General features: G+C 38.0%; 1 protein-coding gene across 1 annotated transcript in view; it reads right to left on the bottom strand.

Moving 5' to 3' along the window:
- Positions 1-20,119, bottom strand: part of Rnf13 (ring finger protein 13) — a 69,021-nt gene that overhangs the window by 22,011 nt on the left and 26,891 nt on the right. The window contains exons 3-7 of the mRNA XM_036190800.1: positions 16,690-16,770; positions 14,647-14,772; positions 6,746-6,833; positions 2,988-3,078; positions 917-1,022 (exon numbers count right to left, since the gene is read on the bottom strand). Of these exons, the coding sequence (XP_036046693.1) occupies positions 917-1,022; positions 2,988-3,078; positions 6,746-6,833; positions 14,647-14,772; positions 16,690-16,770 (492 nt within the window). The remainder of the gene's footprint in view (positions 1-916; positions 1,023-2,987; positions 3,079-6,745; positions 6,834-14,646; positions 14,773-16,689; positions 16,771-20,119) is intronic.

Here is a 20,119-nt window from a genome sequence, read left to right as displayed (position 1 = left end):
GACCCTCTAGAGTCTAAAACCATACTTCTAGATGAATGTGGAGAATTTGGTAATAATACCAATATACAGGGTCTACAAATGATACTGCATGTCTGTGTGCCAATCAATACATCTTACTTTTTTTCTCCATAGCTTTTTTTTAAATTTAATTTTTTTTTAAGTATATGAATGTTTCATCTGTATGTATGTGTGTGCACCACATGCATGCCTGGTGCCCAGGCAAGTCAGAAGAGGGCATCAGATCCCCTGGAACTGGAGTTACAGATGGTTGTGAATCACCATGCGAGCGATGGGAACTAAACCCAGGTCTTCTGTAAAAGAACAAGTGCTCCTTACCACTGAGCCATCTCTCCAACTCTCCTTAGTTTTTATAATACATTTCAAGCTAAGTTATAGATATTGGTATATGTCCCCCCAAATATGTGTGTGTGTACACACACAATGTGTTTATATACAATTTAATAGCTTAAAACAAATACTATGCATCTGTGTCCCCCAAATTTCTATCTAGATACAGAACATGGTTCTTACCTGGGAAAGTTCCCTCCTACCCTTCCAGTAATCCTCCACCAGGTTCCCATACACAATTGCTGTTCTTTCTTTCTTTTTCTTTCTTTCTCTCTCTCCCTCCCTCCCTCCCTCCCTCCCTCCCTCCCTCCCTCCCTCCCTCTCTCTCTCTCTCTCTCTCTCTCTCTCTCTTTCTTTCCTTCCTTCCTTCCTTATTTATTTATTTCTCTCTTTCTTCCTTTCTCTCTCTTTCTCTCTCATTTTTCATTTTCTTTTTTGTTCACACTATATTTCCCTTCTCCTTCTCCAGAACTTTGTATAAATAGATATATGTACTCTTTCAAATAAGGCTTCTCTGAATTTTTTAATAATTTTTAGATCTACCTGTATTAGAAGTTAACTGACATACCATAAAAATGACTATCAGGATGAGGCAGATGCCCACTATGATGAGGAAGGGAATCAGATAGTACTCCAAAGGAAGAGTAAGTTCTGGAACTAAGATGACATGGCCCCTAGAAGAAAGAAAAATTAATAATTGAGAGTTAGTAACAATTATCAAGTTATGTTGTTTAAAAACAAAAATTTAATGACATAGCCACTAAACTTAAATCTACTCTGTACATCTCATTTTTTAAGGTATGACTTACATCACGACTCATAACAGTAGAAAATTACAGCTATGAAGTGGCAATGAAAACAATTTTATGGTTGGGGGGTCACCACAACATGAGGAACTGTATTAAAGTGTCACAGCATTGGGAAGGTTAAAAACTACTGGTTTAAGGGATACTTTTCACATTTTTAAATCTATTTAAGATGTGCTACATCTATGGTACTACTTGTGTAAGCCATTGATCTTCTGGTACATCACTACCACACACTCTCCAACAAGCTATAAATTAACAGTGCTGGTGTCCAAAAGCCAGACTACTCTATAGCTAACTTTAACCAATGAGAGCTTCTCAGTATCTTTCAGTAGGACGCTTATACTTCTACTCTGGTTTTTCTTTTCTTCATGCTTATGACTTATGTAGATACATTTTTTTTCCATATGACAAAATAAACACTGTTCTGTGATTTAACATGATGCTCAGATATAACTTGCTAGGCAAGAAAAACAATCTAAAAAAGCAAATCAGGAAGTTTCAGTAAAGTAAAAATTAACACATTTTAGAATTCTGGTCTGAAATTCATTACAGACATACCCAGATGCACTGATAGGATTCAGTGGTCTGGATTCTAAACCTAAAATTCTTCATGTCCTATTCATGCTAGCTGCTACATTTCAAATCATTTTAGCTACAGTCAAGACATATTATGAGAAGTCTAAATAGTTTAAAGTGGATAGAGTATTTTAAGCACCTGGCTAATTTATTGTCAACTTCATACAAGTAGCGTTATCTGAGAAGAAAGAACCACAATTCAGAAAACCTATAAGATTGGTCATAGGCAAGCCTGTGGGACATTATGTGTGGTTTCAGGTTAATAATTTCAAACCCGATGTCAAGGTCTACATGTCAAAACAACTTGTTCATTTCCCAACCCTCCTGTTGACACAGACAGCCTTGTTTTGTCTCTTTCTGACAATCAACAACAGCCAACTAAGTACAGAGCCTTCAGAAGAACCCACACCAGAGTCGCCTAGCCATACAATTGTCAAGGAAACAACCTGTGATCAGCTCAGATACTGGATACTGATTGATGGGCATGCTGGAAACTGAACTCAGGTCCTCCACAGGATCAGTATACCCTCAATCTCTGAGCCATCTCTCCAGTAGTGTTAAAAAAAAAAAAAAAAAAGTAAAGCTGATTCTTAATATGATTAAAAGCCAGAATCCTTTTTGAAATAAATTATCTCACTAATGAATAAGGCAAAGACACCCACTATCTCTACTGATTAGCATGGTGTTAAAGGTATTGCCAATGCATTTAGATGACAGAAAGCAACTCGAAGTAGAAAAATTAGAAAAGTGAAGCTGTTCTTATGTGTAATCGAAAAATTATTATCAACCCTAACATAATTTTGGCAATCACAGATTAATATCACCATATAAAATAAGCTTTCCTTTATGTAAATTAAACTCTTCTTAGTAACTATAATGAAAGAGTAGTGTCTACCAATAATTGTAAACAATAAAACATCTCATCTTAAAAAGAAACTATAAATAAAAAGTTTATTGTTAGCCACACTGATGCCAACACTAGCACCTCCCTGTAGCAAGACCATAATTTTAATACATAATCAAATACAAAAGAAACACTTTTTTACAATACAATGGTTTGTATTAAGAAGAGAAAATTTAGCACAATCTACTAGTACATTATAAAACCATCTTTTCCGGGCCAGCCAGGGCTACATAGTAAGACCTTAACTCTGAATAAATAAGCAAATATCAATGTATGTAAAATTACATAATTCTACTAAAATATAAGGAACAATCTAAAGTTACATGATTTTTTTGATATTCATTACTTACCCTTTTTCATATGAGAATTCATCTTTCAGGGAATTGGCTGATGATTCACCAATAAAGACAGACGGAATGTCAATTTTCTTCAATACATCAACTGTGTAAAAGAACAGTGAGTTTATTTGTAAAAAGCCAACATTTAAGGTTCTCTCTAGCAGCAGCAAATGCAATTGGAAACAATCACATCCAAATTCCGATGCCTACCAGTTGATCCTTCAGACTGCAGATTTACACTTACCATCGAAGTAAAGCACCACATGGACATTACAGGGTAATGTTTTTCCTATACACATCCTATACACAATATTTCCATTTGACTTACTCTCCCATAGATAAAACTTTATCAAAGAAAGAAGAGGTCAAAATTTTAGCCATCTTTCCCACAGAATACCTAATTCCTAAGTAAAGAGGAAAAATTTTACTTTACATACCCAATTCCAAGATGGACAGCCACAAGCCACCAAATGTATGACTACTTTAAAGAGATCTAACAGACAATACCGTGGCTCTGGTCCTCAAGAGGGAAATGTGACAGGGATTAACTGGCAGGAGGAAAGGAGCTAAGGGAGTCCCAACTTTCTCCTAGAGGTTACAGAAGAGCTAACTTCCAGCTGGTGTCCCAGGATACTTGACCCCGACCTCTGTATTTAAAGCCAAAATAAAATGCTGCCCAAAGAAGAATTTTTTTTAAATTACCCTTTATTTGGGTAATAAAATCATCAGAAACACAAATAGAAACAATCTTCTTAGGGGAGGGAGATAGCCCATTTAGGGCTGAGCTTTCCAAGGTCTCTCACTCTTTGCATAACATCTGGCTGGGGTCTCTGTATATGTTCCCATCTGCTGCAGGAGGAAGTTCCTCTGATGACTGTTGAACAAGGCATGATCTATGAGTATAGCAGAATATCACAGGAAGTCGTTTTATCATTATGTTTTTTTTCTTCTTTTAGACCAGTAGTATTTGGTTTTAACCTAGCTCCCTGGGTGATCTAGTCTCAGGTTCTTGGTCACCCAAGCAGTATCAGATAGGAGTTCCATCTCATGGAGTGGCCTTAAGTCAAATCAGTGATTTATTCCCACAAGTTTTATGGCACCATTGTCCTAGAATATCTTGCAAGCAGTATACCATATGATGAGGTAGGAAGAATGTATGACCCAGAGGGGATGGAGGACACCAAGAAAACAAGACCCTCTAAATCAACATGCACAGAAAGATTCTAAAAGACAGCGGACCAAAATGCCTGCTGCCAGATAATATCTTCTAAACAGATAGGAAAATGGTACCCACGAAAACAAGACCTGCACAATAACAACACCAGCTGACATGTCAACACTGATAAGAAAAATTTCCCAAGTCTCCACCTCCACATGAAGAGCTATAGGCATTCAATGGCTGCAGATATAGATATATAGAGATAGATAGATAGATGATAGATAGATATAGATATAGATGTGTGTGTGTGTGTGTGTGTGTGTGTGTGTGTGTGTGTGTGTGAGAGAGAGAGAGAGAGAGAGAGAGAGAGAGAGAGAAAGAGACAGAGAAAGAGACAGAGACAGAGAGACAGAGAAGTAAGTTTTCTCCAGGAAGAGGCTGATATGGCAGTCCAATCCCAAGTAGTCAGCCCTAAACACATATACATATAAACAATACTAAAGAGATTCAGCAGGTTGTGTGTGTGTGTGTGTGTAAAATAGTAATTAGAGGAGAGAAAATCATGAATTTAAGAGGGATAGGGGAACACAAGAGAGAATGGAGAGAAGAGAGGGAGAGATGAAATGATGTAAATACAGAACTATAAATATCCATGTGATGTAAAAGACCAACTGATAAAAGAAAGCATATGGGAAGCTGGGCATAGTGGCCCACACCTTTAACCCCAATACCTGGGAGACAGAGACAGGCAGGTCTCTGTGAGCTCTAGGCCAACCTGGTCTACAGAGTTGAGTTTCAGGAACATATAGAGAGACCCTGTCTCAAAAACAACAGAGAGAGAGAGAGGGGGAGAGAGAGAGAGGGAGGGAGGGAGGGAGGGAGGGAGGGAGAGAGAGAGAGAGAGAGAGAGAGAGAGAGAGAGAGAGAGAGAGAGAGGGAGGGAGGGAGGGGGAGAGAGAGAGAGAGAGAGAAGGAAGAGAGGGAAGAAGACAAGCAGGCATCCATCCATCCATCCATCCATCCATCCATCCATCCATCCAGGGACTGGTGAAATGGTTCCACTTAGGGAGATCTAAGTTTTGGGTGTCTAGCACCTATATAAAAAGCCCAGTTCATCACTGTAATTCCTACAGTGGGAGACAGGGACCAGAGGATCCCTGGAGCTTGCTGGGCAGCAATCTAGCTAATCATAAACAGTACATTCCAGGTTCAGTGGAAAACCTCAAGAAATAAGGGGAAATGCTGGAGAGACGGCCCAGCAATCAAGAGTACATGCCTGCTCTTCCATAGGACTCATATTCTACTCCTAGCATCCATGGCAGCTCACATTGACTACACTCCAGTTCCTAGGGATCCACTACCCTCTTCCAGTCATCTGTGGACACACATGACACACAGACACACATGCAGCAAAATATCATATCCATAAGATAAAGTACAGTGAGGAGCAATAGGAAAAGACACCTGATGTTGGACTGTTGGACTACTCTGCCCCCCCCCATAAACACACACATACATACACACATATGTACATGTGCGCACACACACACACACACACACACACACACACACACACACACACAACAAAGCACGCACATGCACAGAACATATGAAAGAAAGTATAATGTATTATGGCTTTGAAATTTCACCAGAATACAGTAGGTACTTCAATCTATACATCTTAAAATTTCATGCTTTGTATCTCTAAATAAATTACAAAAATGGTTCTACAGCATTCCTTAACTTTTATTACATTTCTGCTTGTGTGTGTCCCCAGCATGCATGTGGAGGAGAGAGGACAACTGTCGGGAATGGACTTTCTTCCTCACATAGTTTAAGAAGATTGAACTTAGGTAGTCAGTCCTGGCAACAATGCCTTTGCTCACTAAGCTATTCTACAGGCCTTCCATGGCATTCTTAACAAGTAATTTAATTACTGTTTATGGCTTTTGAATTATTTTTTAAAGAAAATATCTATAAATCAATAAACACATAAGCTAAAAACAAACAAACACCACCCCACCCCCCTTAACTGTTCAGAAAAAGGACAAGTCAATTCTAGCTCAGTTGGGAATTAAAATTATCCTTTAACAGAACCCCAGACCTTAGGAAGACTCCATGATGGAATTGCTTTCATGCTGTAACTCAGCACACAGACAGCACCACCTGAAAAAGCTAAACTAAAAGCCTTACTCATCAAAGACCATCTAGTTCTGGGAAAGTCTCTAAATGTACCTTGCTTTTCAGCTTCTGTAGTTCTGCTTCTGGCGACTGTTCTTGTTAGCTAACTGAAGTAGGTGAACCCAGAACATGGGTTTGTGCTCTAAAAGCTCATCCTGAAGAAGGCTCAGGGCTACACTGGGATCCAAACCCCAGTGGAGTTGCTGGCCTGCAATTAAAGACTTTCTATTGGCTTAAACCCATGCCTGGCAGTCTCCTCTACTGAATACCCCACAACAATCCCATGAAGGCTGACAGCTAGGAGTTATCTGGTGGCAAAAAAAAGAAGCTTCACTGTCTGAACAGAAGAAAAGGAAAGAAGAAATTCTGTTAAGTTTAATTTCAAATGATCTGTCAATCAGGAGACAAGAAAAGTGATACCTGTACTTACTGTCGTTGGATCCCATGCTAATCAGGTCTTCAGAGTCTACATTGTGAACTATGGCTGCTTTGTATCCTGCTCTCTGTGCATTTAAAACCTGCAGATGAGAAGACAGTCATATTTTGCAGGAGATGGTCACAAGTCTTTGCTATTTGCCTGGAAGCATATCATGTGCTTTTGTAGGAATAAAGCACAGATGTTCTTGAAACATATGGATGCCTATAGGGGACCGCTGAGGAGTTCACTAGATACTTTCTTAATTCATTCATGGCATTAAGAGAATTCAAAGCCAATAAAGGTTGGAGATGTGCCACAAGTATTAAGAGGACCCAAAGCAATAAGGAGTCTATTTCCAGAACAGAAACTTGCTGTGATCAGGCTGAGTAATCACTAGGCCCCAGACATTCAAATCCCATCTCCATACTTACTAGTGGCATAAACTCAGGCAAATGACTTTCTCTGTATGTAAGGGGTGAATACTGTATGCATGTTCATATGTATATATATATACAGATGTGTGTATCTGTGTGAGTACATCTGGAGACCAGAGGGTGACATCAGTGGTCTTCTTTGATCACTCTCTATTTACTGAAGCAAGGTCTCTTTAAACCCCCAGCTCTCAGATCTAACTAGTCTAGACAGCCAGCTTGACCTGGGCGGGGGTGGGGGGATGGGGGGGTGTCTCTGTCTCCTCCTCTCCAGTGCTGGGATTACAGGAAGGCTGCCAATATTTAATTTACATGGGTGCTAGACATCAGTCTTCACAGTTGGGGGCCAGGGACATTTAGCTCTGACAACTGAGCTAAAAAGAATGAGGCTGTGTGTTCATGGCAAGTCAGCTCTACACAGCCAAGTCTTTTTTAGTTACCCAATGTAAGTCATCTTATTTTTTAAAAAATGAATCTGTAGGAATCTGTGTCTTAAGCCAGGAATGTTTTATTTATATTTATGGCCCCATCATCTATAAAATAGTGCAACACAGAGTAGAACAGAATTAAATAAATGTCACTGAATGACTTAAGTAAATGAAGTATTTGTTTGGATTAAAAGTTCACATAAATAGTAAAATTGGGCAGAAAGGTTTTCTGAATAACTAATTAAAAGAAATAGCACACTAACATAGGACCTTCAACATTAAGAACTTTAACTCTTAACATTAGGAATAATGGCAAGAAATCAAGTAGTTAACAAACCTAGTATATATCCTAGTATATATTCTGTACTCATGAAAAGAAAAGCATAAGTTTATTACTTTTACACACATGTGCAGTATTTTTATTTTTATTTTATTGCCTAACTAAAACTGAGACAACAGGAGAGCCTCTTCCTCACAGAAATGGGCTCCTTCCAGAGAAGAACACTGGAGTTTCTGCCCCCCCACTACAATTAACATACCATTCACTCATTACATTGCCATGATAATACAGACTGCTATAGTTTTTATTTAAATAAAGCATGCTTAGGTGGTGTTCCTGTTAGATTTTCCAACACAGAGGCCATTTTAATTCTCCCCCTAAAAGCTAGCCAAGTAACCAAAAAGTGTTTCTTTTCACATCAAAAAGCACCTTTTGCCATAGACACAACTTAAGAAATAAAAGATTAAATCAATATCAAAAGCCATTTCCTGCTTATCTGAAACATAAGGTTTAAAAGTTTTAAAGCTAACTTTAATTCTCTGAGAGCAAAGATGTAGCATGTTAGTGCTGACAAAGCCACCACAGAATCCACAGTAAAGAGCAAGTAAGATACTGTAAGTCATGCACAACAGAGATCAAAGACAGATCCTTATGGAGGCCTCACTCAGTCTTCCTAGACAGCCAAAGAGGCTGATGCTGTCTTGCTTCTTACCATGGCCTCCAGCAGGCTCTAGCTTCTGAAGAACTAACTATGAAGTGCACCCTGCCTTGTGTCCTATCTACACACCCTCTCCACCCACACCAGTCATTCTCTGCTTAGAGTACTTTCATCAATCTATTTACTTAATAGATTATCATTATATTAATCTTAAACCATGCCACATGTTAAATTTATGCATATATGTATCATCCCAATCAAGCTGTCAGAAACAGGCTATCAAAGGCTCTTTAAATATTTATAAGATGCTTTCTCATTCCAAAATTATTTTTGAAATTTACTTGCTGTTCTTCCTGGTGGGGTGATGCTGGTAGTGTGTGTGAACGTGGGTGCACAGCGTGCCAGTGTGTGTGTGTTGAGGTCAGAGGACAACTTTCTCAGGAGTAGTTCTCTCCCCCCTTTACATGGGATCAGGGATGGAACTAGGCTTGCAAAGCAGTAGGCTGCCTGCTGAGTCCTCTCTCCAAACCCTCACTCTCAAGTTACTAAGACCCATCAACATGAATGAATGGATTAACAACGGCATGCTGGGTGTACAAATAAATAAAGCAGCCATTAAGTTTTTAAGACTTGATTAAGCAATTGAGGAGAAATATTTATTTCATACATCTAGCATGTAATGGTTTCCACAAGTAAAATGCAAAATTATATTAACTATTGAAAGCTGTTTCTGCTAACAAAATAAAAGGTCCTAAAACAGAAAATGTTAAACCACCAAAATGGGGAAGAATTCTGTGAGCTTAAGTGTGAACTCTAAAACAATTAAAAGAATATTTTCAAAAATTTAACAATTTCCCCAAGATTTTTTTTGTTTTATTGTTTTTAAAATGAAGAAGGGAAGTGAAATCAAGAGACACATTAACATATGAACCAAAATGCTTATGAAAACAAACAAGGAAAATGTATTCATGTTTAGAAACTATAAATCTCAAGTGTCAGTCAAATTAAATTACATTTCAACTAAGCAGCAGCTGGTATTTTTAAAAACACATGAGACAGAAATAAAACCTAAATCATTTAGTAATTATCTTCATGGTTTTACATTCATAAAATGCAACCTCAAACACATGGTGTCAGATGGAAGCAAAAGATGAAAAGATTCATGAATAAAAAGCACACACGGTAAACAAAAACCTACATCCAAACCATCCATTAAAACTAAAAACGCAGGGAAAAATCCACTGAAACTATTACCAGTCTACCTCTTAAGGGGCTGGCCAGGCTATTAGTGCAAATTGCAGTGACTAGAGGGAATGCTTCACATCTAGTCACCAAACTCGATGCAACTGCATTATGTAGACCAGGTGGCATCTAACAAAGAGTTGCAAGGGAATAAGGAACAATAAGGCTTGTCACTGTAAATAGTCAGCATGTCACAAGACAACTGCTAATGATAGAGTCAGTGAAACAGGCTGCAAAAGGAATCCTAGACGTGAAACCATAGTTCATCTCTTTTTCAGTCTGAACAAACTGGTAATCACCTTGTCAGAAGAAAGAAGGGACTGTGCTCTCAAGATGACCGTGAATGAAGCACTCACAGGCATTACAAGCTGAGAAGCTATTGATAAGACATATGTAACTATGTTCCAGAACAAAATTGGTAAAAACGAAAGGAACATCTATGTGCTAGACATTTGTATTTTTCTATCAATGTTCAGCATGGTCCTAAATCTAGATATTCTTTTCTACATGTTAGAGATGAGGCAAGATAGGCCCTACAGTCAGTCACACTTGGGCAGAGCTGATACAGAACAACATTTTATTAGGTTAGAGACAAGTTTGGGGCTTTAGTTTGGATCTATAGTATCCCAAAGACCCACATTAAAGGCTAAGTCCTTAGTTTGGTACTATTAGAAGGTGGTGGAAACTTTAAGATAGGGATCTTAATGGGATGTTTTAGGTGAGTGAGAGGTAGAAGCTGCCTTTGGGAAGACTGTAAGATTCTAATCTTTTACTTCCTGTTACTTCCTATGTTACTTCAGTATTATCTTCTTGCCTAAACATTCTTCATTATGGCACATCAGAATAATCTGAGTATCCTGTGTCTGAGGAACATGCAAATAACTTAGTTCTCTAACATTTGCTTAAGCTAATGCATTCATACAAAATTACAAATAGACATAAATGGACCACTATCGACTATTTGAAATATATTTATGTAAAATTCAAAAAAAGGTTTGTATATACATTGTAAATCATTAATTAGATTCTATATGTAATATAAAGCTGTATATAATCATCAATCTGGAAGTTCAGAAAAAGATAGTGATTTCTAATCAAAGGCTGATACTTACTCATCAGAAATTCTCTCTGAAATAAAATTACACTTGTTTCTTCAGTAACTAAGATGATTCTACCCTTCCTTAAATTACTTTGATAGGTGGTCCATAATTATTACTATTAGTAATAACCTGTATTTTTTATATTGCATACTAATGTAACTAAACTGCCTTTTTTAATCAATAGCAGAATTTTACAACTGATACCGAGTCACTAAAAATCAATGTCCTTTACCAATAACTACCTTTCTTTAAAACTATCATTTTTGCTGTCTCTATTATTATATTTATCTAAAGTGGGAAAAATCATGCAACACTGACAGCTGACACCTATTGCCTGCATCTTACATTCAAGGCACTGACAGGCATTTGGGATTCAAATGTATGTCATTTCTCTTCAGGTCTTGGTTATAATCACTCTTCCCCTACACTGATGCCCCTGTATTTAATACAACTATGAAGAAGATAAAACCTGTGGAAATTAAGTCATTAAGCACATCTTTAAAGAAAAACTAATAGTTAAAAAGCATGCACAACCAAATGTGATGTTGTATTGTGTACCCTAATAAAATTTGCCTGAAGATCAGAGAGACAAAGAAACAAGCCACTGCCACATCTCACCTCTAAGACTCCTCAGCCTGAAAAGCTTCAGTTCTTGTCTCCTCTCGCCTTATATACCTTTCTCCACCCTGTCATATCACTTCCTGTCTCAACCTCTCTAGTGCTGGGATTAATGGTATATGTGCTTCCCAAATACTGGCATAAAAGGTGTGAGATCTCAAGTGCTGGGATTAAAGGTGTGTGCCACCACTGCCTGGTTCTGTTTCTCTCCTAGACTGAGTCAATCTCATGTAGTCCAGCATGATTTTGAACTCAGAGATCCAGATTGATCTCTGCCTCCCGAGTGTTAGGATTAAAGGTGTGTGCCATCACTGTCTGGCATGTATGTTTAATGTAGTGGCTTGCTCTGTCCTCTGATCTTCAGAGAAATTTTATTAGGGTACAAAATATATCACCAAAGCCAACTAAAATTTTATCCATTGAGACTGTGCCTATATAGTGAAATCTAATGGGGGAAAACATTAACATCTTTCTTCCTAAAATGAAAATGGCTTAATTTAAACATTTCTACAAGTTTTCCACATATATATTCTTTTAGATTTAGTTTTATTTTTAAATATATATGTATGTATCTGTGTAGAAGATTTGCTAAATGGGTCTTATTAATAAAAACCTGGAGCCAGATATTAGGGTAAAATGCTGAGAGAACAGAAAAGCAGAAAGAAGCCAGCAACGTTCTTACCACTTGGAGATCCTAAACCAAAGAGACCTGCTTCCTATATGCCTTTCTGTTCTGCCATCTCATTTCCTCTCTCCTCCCAGCTACATCACTTCCTCTTCCTGCCTGCCCAGCTCTGTCACTTCCTGTCTGTCTGTACAGACCTCCAGACCTTTATGGTTAGTGCTGGAATTAAAGTTATGTACCACCACGCCTGGCTCTGTTCCCAATGTGGCCCTGAACTTACAGAGATCCACTTACTGTAGTGGCTGGCTTTTTCCTCTGATCCTCAGATAAACGTAAATTAGGGTACACAGATAAAATATCACCACATATCTGTGTTGGGGTATGTGTACAGAGTGAAGGTCCTCTCAGAGGCCAGAGGCATTGGGATCTCCAGAAGCTAGAGTTATAGGCAGGCATGAGCTTCCTGATGTGGACACTTGGAATCAAACCCAGGTCCTCTACAAGAGCCATATGCACTATGACTCCCAAGACTTACATATATATTCTCTAAGGATGCATTATGCACAAAAGCAGAAAGCTAACTATTGCATTGCTTGATTTAATAAGCCTTGAGTAGAAACCCACAGAGGGAAGATAAGGAAAAGTGAGGCTTCCAGAGGAAGTAACATGCTTTTGACATATAAACAACCTGGTGAATGGATGATAATAATCATCTTGGACAAAAACGTTGGACTGAGAAAATTATGTAAACCATGCAAGTGCTGTCAACATGCCCACAAATGGAGAGGCTTCAAAAAGGTAGTGTGGCTGCAGCATAAAATTAAAGGCAGGAGATGCAAAGCAGGGGCATCTGTTAGGCACACTCAGATTCATGGTTAGGCTGTGTTAAGGCATAGATAATAGCTAGTAATCTAGAAGCCTGCCTGCCTATCCCATTCTCACACATGAACAGGCAATTACAGCCCTAGCTTCCAGGTTACCTGTCTCCAATCTCCATCTAACAAGAAAAGTTAGAACAACAATGTAACAGCCTAGCTGCTTCTTACGGAAGATTGTACTGAGTCAGAAATTAATAAACGAGCCATCACTTAGTTTTAATTTCTTCATAGCAAAAATTAATATTTTATTTTGTATTAAGTTTACTTCTGGGTCAAATTTTGAACTGGTATAAGTTAAAACTACATAAACAACTCAGAAGAGACAATCCAGATTTGACTCACACACTAACTTGTTTCTCATGAAAGGGAACTGAGAGTCTAAATTTGGAACTAATATACAATAGCAATGTTACTTATCGTAACATTCTCTACTTTTTCAGGCCCCTTTCCAATTATTATCTTACTCTTTTAATGAGTTTATTATAGAGGTATCATTTCTTCCATGTAATGAAAGTTGAGAGTCAAAGTTCAGAATGGCTTTTCATATTGAACAGAACATGTTATGATCAAATGATGTAAAATGTATTAAAATATATCCGGTGTCTACTAGTGAGCGTTTTGAGTGTGTCTAATTATAACATCAAGATTTTGTTTCACAAGGGCTCAACAAGGTTATTCTCCTAGTTGGTACACAACAACCTGAAGCCACACCTTAGAACACTGCTAACAAAGCCATAAGTGAATTAATAGCCACTGTTTGCTCTAAGATCCAAACTGGATCCAGGAGCCCAAACAATACAGGATTCCATCACAGTACTGCGCTTTGTGGGCTGCAGGGTCCCAGAGGCTGACTAAGTGATCATCAACGACCGATTGAGTGACTCACTGTGGCCAATGAAGCTGCTTTCTATGCCTCACTTCCATTTCTTGACCATTGCTGACTGATGGGGTGCTGGGTAGTGTTCTCAGCTATAATTCCAGAAGGTACCTGGCTTTCAAACCATTGCTGGTTTGCTTTGCTCAAATTAACTTTAGCTGACATACCTGGCCTAAGAAATTTTCTCTTTAATAATCATTAGAGCAAGACGTACTGCCATAGGCCTTTAATGCCAGCATTCAGGAGGCAGAAGCAGATGGACCCCGTTGAGTCTGAGGCCAGGCTGTTCTATACAGATTTCAAGGGCAGTCAAGGCTACATAGAGAGACCATGTTGTTATTATTACTATTTATTTTAAAATGAGAGACATTCCAGGATGAGTCCTGCTTTACTGTCTGAAATATCAGTTCCCCCAACTGTAGGGAAACAAAGCCCAACAGAGGGACAGACTAAACGTATTACAAAAGAAATCTCCATTGTCAGTGACAATAAAGGTAAAGAGTAAGCATTTTGTTGGTACTGTAAACGTTAAGGCTAAAACTAAGCTTCCTGAAATGGACAGTATCTTCCTTTTCCCTTTTTCACTGGCCACTAAAGTCATTTTGTAACAAATGAGACTTAAATACAATATCTCCCTAATCTTTTCTTCTTTAATTTCCTTGGGTTGGCTTCATTCTTATTTTAATCGGAATAATTTCATACACTAACTCTTTCCTGAAGGGGGAAGAGTTTAAATTAGATAATGAAAAAAATTAATATCAAAAATAAAATATTACCTTTATATCAAAATTACAATCAAGTCTTCTAATCAATACGATGAAAGTGCTGGAAGAATTGTCTTTTAGTGGTGGAGGCACTATGGGTTCACAAGCATTCTCTGGTTTCGAGTTAATCAAAAAACCCTGAAAAAGAATCAGTAGTAAGTTATTTCCGTTTCACTTAGGAGTCAATTAGCTTACCTCCACAGACAGCTTCCACTCTCCCTCTCCATCTCTCTGTCTCTTGAAAGCCTGCACATCCTTAAAGTTGTCCTCAGGCTTCCACGTGCACACCATGGAACACATGCACACTAACATGCACAAAAACATGCACATGTGTGCATGAATGCACACACATAAAATAAATTAACAAGAAAAGGACACAAAGGCCTGTAAGTCATTGGTAATACTTAACTCTTTCTACAGAGTATGGGGGTTGGGGATGTAGCTCAGTGGGTTCGGTCCTCAGCTCCACAAAAAAAAAAAAAAAGAGTGTGACTGGTAGGTATAGCTAGAGAAGAAACAAAGGAAAGCTTTTCCTTTTCTTATATGTTCCCTGGTCTGTTTAAATACTCATTCCAATGATAAATAATCACATGATACTGACAGTATGTTTTTAATAATTTAAAAGTTTTCTTAAAGAAAACTAAAAGTGAATAGATATGCCCATTGCAGAGCTACACATCATGCTAACTGAGAACTGGAAACATTATGTTTGTGTATTCTACCTTATACAACAAAAATCTCAGTCTTGGAATGAGGAAGGAATTTCCAACTATTATGCCAGAGAAAAATGGGAAACATACTAATTTTTAACCACATAAATAAAATTACTGGGCCGGGCGGTGGTGGCACTCGCCTTTAATCCCAGCACTTGGGAGGCAGAAGCAGGTGGATCTCTTTGAGTTCAAGGCCAGCCTGGTCTACAGAGTGAGTTCCAGGACAGACATGACAATTACACAGAGAAATCCCAGTCTCAAGAAAAAATTACTGAAACCCAATTACTTAAACTCAAGAAAAATTACTTAAACTCAAGAAAAATTACTTAAACTCAAGAAAAATTACTTAAACTCAAGAAAAAAATATTCTGAAGCATACGTAAAAAACAATTAATACTTCCAATATAGAAAATGATGGTTCTCAGTTATTAATAATAGAATTTTAAACTGCCTTTAACTTTCTATAGGGTAACTTTAAATCTATATCAAAATTTAAAAGATGTATGCCACAAAGAAAGCAGTTTTATATATTTCAAGACATACCCTATAGAGATAAATTCAACAGGATGAAAACATTGATTAAGCAAGGACTGGTAATGGATCTTTTTAATCCCAATACTCAGGAGGCAGAGGCAGGAGGATCTCTGTTGAGCAAGCTCTAGGCCACCCAAGGCTACATAGTGAAACTGTCTCGGGGGGGAAAATCACTGAAGCAAATGTTAGTAATAGGCTAGAAAATCTAAATATACACTTCAAAAAGTTAAAATGTTCAAATTCCATAGTATTTCATGATATTGCAAACCCAAGAAATCATTAAAAATAATAATGGAGGTCTTTTCCTATCAGCAAGACTACTTGACATAGAGAAATAATTATGGGGGCAGGGATCAAGGAGCAAGTTCTATTAGTATTAAATATAGCTTTACTGTGTACATAAGTATTTACATAAACATGTATACATACATATATTTCTTACTTTCTCTGATCAGGAAAAAAGCATCTTAAAGTAATAGAACATAGTAAAATAAAATGAAAGTAAGTCTAGGGCTGGAGAGATGGCTCAGAGGTTAAGAGCACTGACTGCTCTTCCAGAGGTCCTGAGTTCAATTCCCAGCACCCACATGGTGGCTCACAACCATCTGTAATGAGACCTGGTGCCCTCTTCTGTATACATAATAAATAAATCTTTTTTAAAAATGCATGCAATGGCTTAAATAACTTCATCTTTTCAAGTGACTACTTCAGGTTTTATGACAATAAATACTAAGAATGTTTTCACTCAGTAAATGACCATTAAAAGCAACTTATTAAACCCTGTGCCTCTCCATTAGTACCTTCTCACCTTTAAGCCTTCAGCTGGTAGTCTATAGCCAAATCTTGCTGGAAGATCCTCAAATGTCTGAGATGCATTTTCAAAATTATACTAAATTTAAAAGAATCAAGTTAAAATCAATTTATATATTACACTTTAAGATTTACTAAGTCATATAAGTTATCATTTCTATAATTCCGATTTACTACTGCAACTTACCACAAAACAGAAAGAGCATCAGTTAAAATAGCAAGAATAAATATAATTGACATAAACCATTTAAACTGAAGCCTAACTTCATGCACTATCAAACACCAACAATAATTCTGTAACATTACGTATCTACTGTTGTCTGGGTGCAGATAATTCCCTAGCAAGGGATTTTCTAGGTATATAATTCCAGCAGAAGAGTTTTATTTCATTTTCTCTATATTTTAAGGGTCTGATTTAACAGAAGAAATTTACAGGATTTCTGGTGATAGCTATGAAAGAAGACATTTCCCCCAGAAAAAGCAACATCAACTCAAATCCTTATGCACTGTCAATTTTTATATGAAAGAAAACTTAAGGAAGTGGTTCTGACCTTCCTAATGCTGTGACCCTTTAATACAATCCCTCGTGTTGTGTGGTGACCCCCCCAACCATAAAATTATTTTTGTTGCTACTTCATAACTGTTATTTTGCTACTGTTATGAACCATAATGTAAATATCTGTGTTTTCTGATGGTCTTAGGCAACCCCTATAAAGCCCCCCACCATGGGTCACAACCCACAGGTTGAGAACCAGTGACCAAATTCAGTGGAGCACATAATAAGGAATCTAAAGCTAATTAAGTATTTTGATTTATTATTGTTGGGAATGGTACACACATGCCATAATGGGCATTCAGACGTAAGAAGATAACTTTGTGGAGCTGGTTCTTCATGTCCACTTTGATGTCGGTTTCAGGGATTGGACTCAGGTCTCAGACTTGTAAGGTAAACACTTTACCCATCTCGCTAGCACAAGTTACTCAAACCATTTCCATTTTCCATACAGATATTGGTTCTTGTGCTACATTATTAAGAGTCTTCTTCTACCGAAATAAGAGTGTAGAAGATAATAGGAAGACTAGGGACATAGCCCAGTGGAAGAGCCTTACCTAGCATGCATTAAGCCCTGAGTGCCATACACACACACACACACACAAAAAAAAAAAAAAAAAAAAATCATAGATAATAATAGTACTGACCTAACTGTGAGATAAGTCTGCTGTATCATTTAATAGTAATTAATCTGCTACATAAAAAACAGGAGAAACAAGAACAATAGATAGAATAGACAGTAAACAAGGAACTTTTGTAACACTTTTTAGCCTCCATGGGCAGGCACTATGTATGTAGTGCACATACATACATGCAGGCAAATTACAAATACACATAAAATAAAAACAAGTAAGTCCTTTTTAAAAAAAGATATAAACATCAAGTAAGCCTTAGGAGTCACATAGCATAGAGGTCACATATCCAGGTGGACAGGTATGCTACCCTGAATCAGTCACCTACTGGACAACCCTGCTCTTCTTGCACCATCTGCCAGAGGCATGAGATAAGTAGTACTGCAGTTTAGCAACATTATCCTTATGTCTATGCCAAGGCACAGACATCTGTCTCTCTCCTACAGAATAAGCACCATTCAGTCAGGACACCTGCCAGCTGCCAAGTCATTTGCCTCCCCCTCACCTCGTGTTACTGTCAACAGTGAAAGCTGAAGCAGGCAGCAAACAAAAGACCAGGCTAACATGGCAGACAGCACAGGGCCAGGGTGATGCACTGCCTGAGTGTCTGTACAACCAGCTTTTCCCTTTGCTTCTTACTGTGAAACTACAATCATCCATTCTGTTGACTTGGGTACCCAGCCTAGAATCATAACTGGGGGCCACCAAATATACAGTGACTGCTCTACATTGACTTCTTATTGCAACAATAATCACTTTCAATGTGATTCACTTAAGACACAAAGTGCTTTCAGATCAACCAACACAACTCATATTTGATCTCTTAAAGTATTGTTATTTTAGTTATTAACCATGCTGTGGTGGGTATTGTGTTCCCTGAAATATTGTGTGTTCCCCGAAATAAACATACCTGGGGGCAGAGAACAGACAGCCACTAGATACTGAGTCACAAATGGTGGCTAGAAAATGGGAAGAGTAAGCCATAGCAGAAGTTGGGCGGTGGTGGTGCACACCTTTAATCCCAGCACTTGGGAGGCAGAGCTAGTTGAATCTCTGAGTTCAAGACCACATTAGAAAGAGCCAGGCATGGTGACTCACGCCTTTAATCCCAGAAACCCAACCTTTAATCCCAGGGAGTAGGGGCAGAAAGAGAAAGGTATATAAGGCATGAGGACCAGGAAATAAGTGAGTAAAGCATGTAGTTAGTTAAGCATTTGGTTGGTTAAGCATTCAGGCTTTGGAGCAACAGAGTTCAGCTGAGATTCATTCTGGATGAGGACTCAGAAGCTTCTAGCCTGAGGAAACAGGATCACCTGAGGAACTAGCAAGGTGAGATAGCCGTGGCTTGTTCTGTGTCTCTGATCTTTCAGCATTCACCCCAATAACTGGCCTCGGGTTTGATTTCATTAATAAGACCATTTAAGATTCCTGCTACACCATGGTAATTTCAGTATTGAATCTGAGGTCATTTAACCCTCCCCAAAGACACAAATGTAAAATGAAGAGATTGAGATTGATTTAGATCAATGTAGAAAGAGCAAGGGAAAATACAAGTGTGTGAAAGTAGCACTTTAAAATGTATACTTTGAAAACTAGGAAATGGAACAATCTACAAATAAATGTTCTTTGATTACTTTTTTTTTTTTTTTTTTTTTTTTGGTTTTTTCGAGACAGGGTTTCTCTGTGTTGCTTTGTGCATTTCCTAGAACTCACTCTGTAGCCCAGGCTGGCCCTGAACTCAGATCTGCCTGACTCTGCCTCCTGAATGCTGGGATTAAAGGCGGACCACCACCACCGGGCTCTTTGATCACTTTTATGGCTAAATTTTTGGAAATAAAACCTCTACCTTGAATAGTACTTGTAACAACCATCAGGCACTCATTAACTTACAGCCCTATAATATAACTATTACTATCATCCTCATTTTGAATGATGATCACAGAATACTAAAAAACGATTTACACCATTAGAGGGACCAGGAATCTAACAAAGGCAGTCTGGCACCAGAGTCCTGGCTCTTCAACTACTGGCCTACAAGGTCCATCTACACTTCCACTTTCATTGTCAACTGTGAGCTGAGATGTTAAGTAATTTGCTCAAGGTCATCTTACCACATGAACAAGAATTTTGCTCAGCTTGTAACTCAATTACTAAAGCTCTTGACTACCATTAGTGTAATCTATCCATCTATGCCACTTCTTACTATGTGATTCTCTGATGTTCATCTTGCTGACCATCAAGTA

This window comes from Onychomys torridus, chromosome 6 (genome assembly GCF_903995425.1).
Source record: "Onychomys torridus chromosome 6, mOncTor1.1, whole genome shotgun sequence".
Classification (NCBI taxonomy): domain Eukaryota; kingdom Metazoa; phylum Chordata; class Mammalia; order Rodentia; family Cricetidae; genus Onychomys; species Onychomys torridus.
Note: the sequence above shows the minus strand (reverse complement) of the source record. Positions and strands in the feature narration are given on the sequence as shown.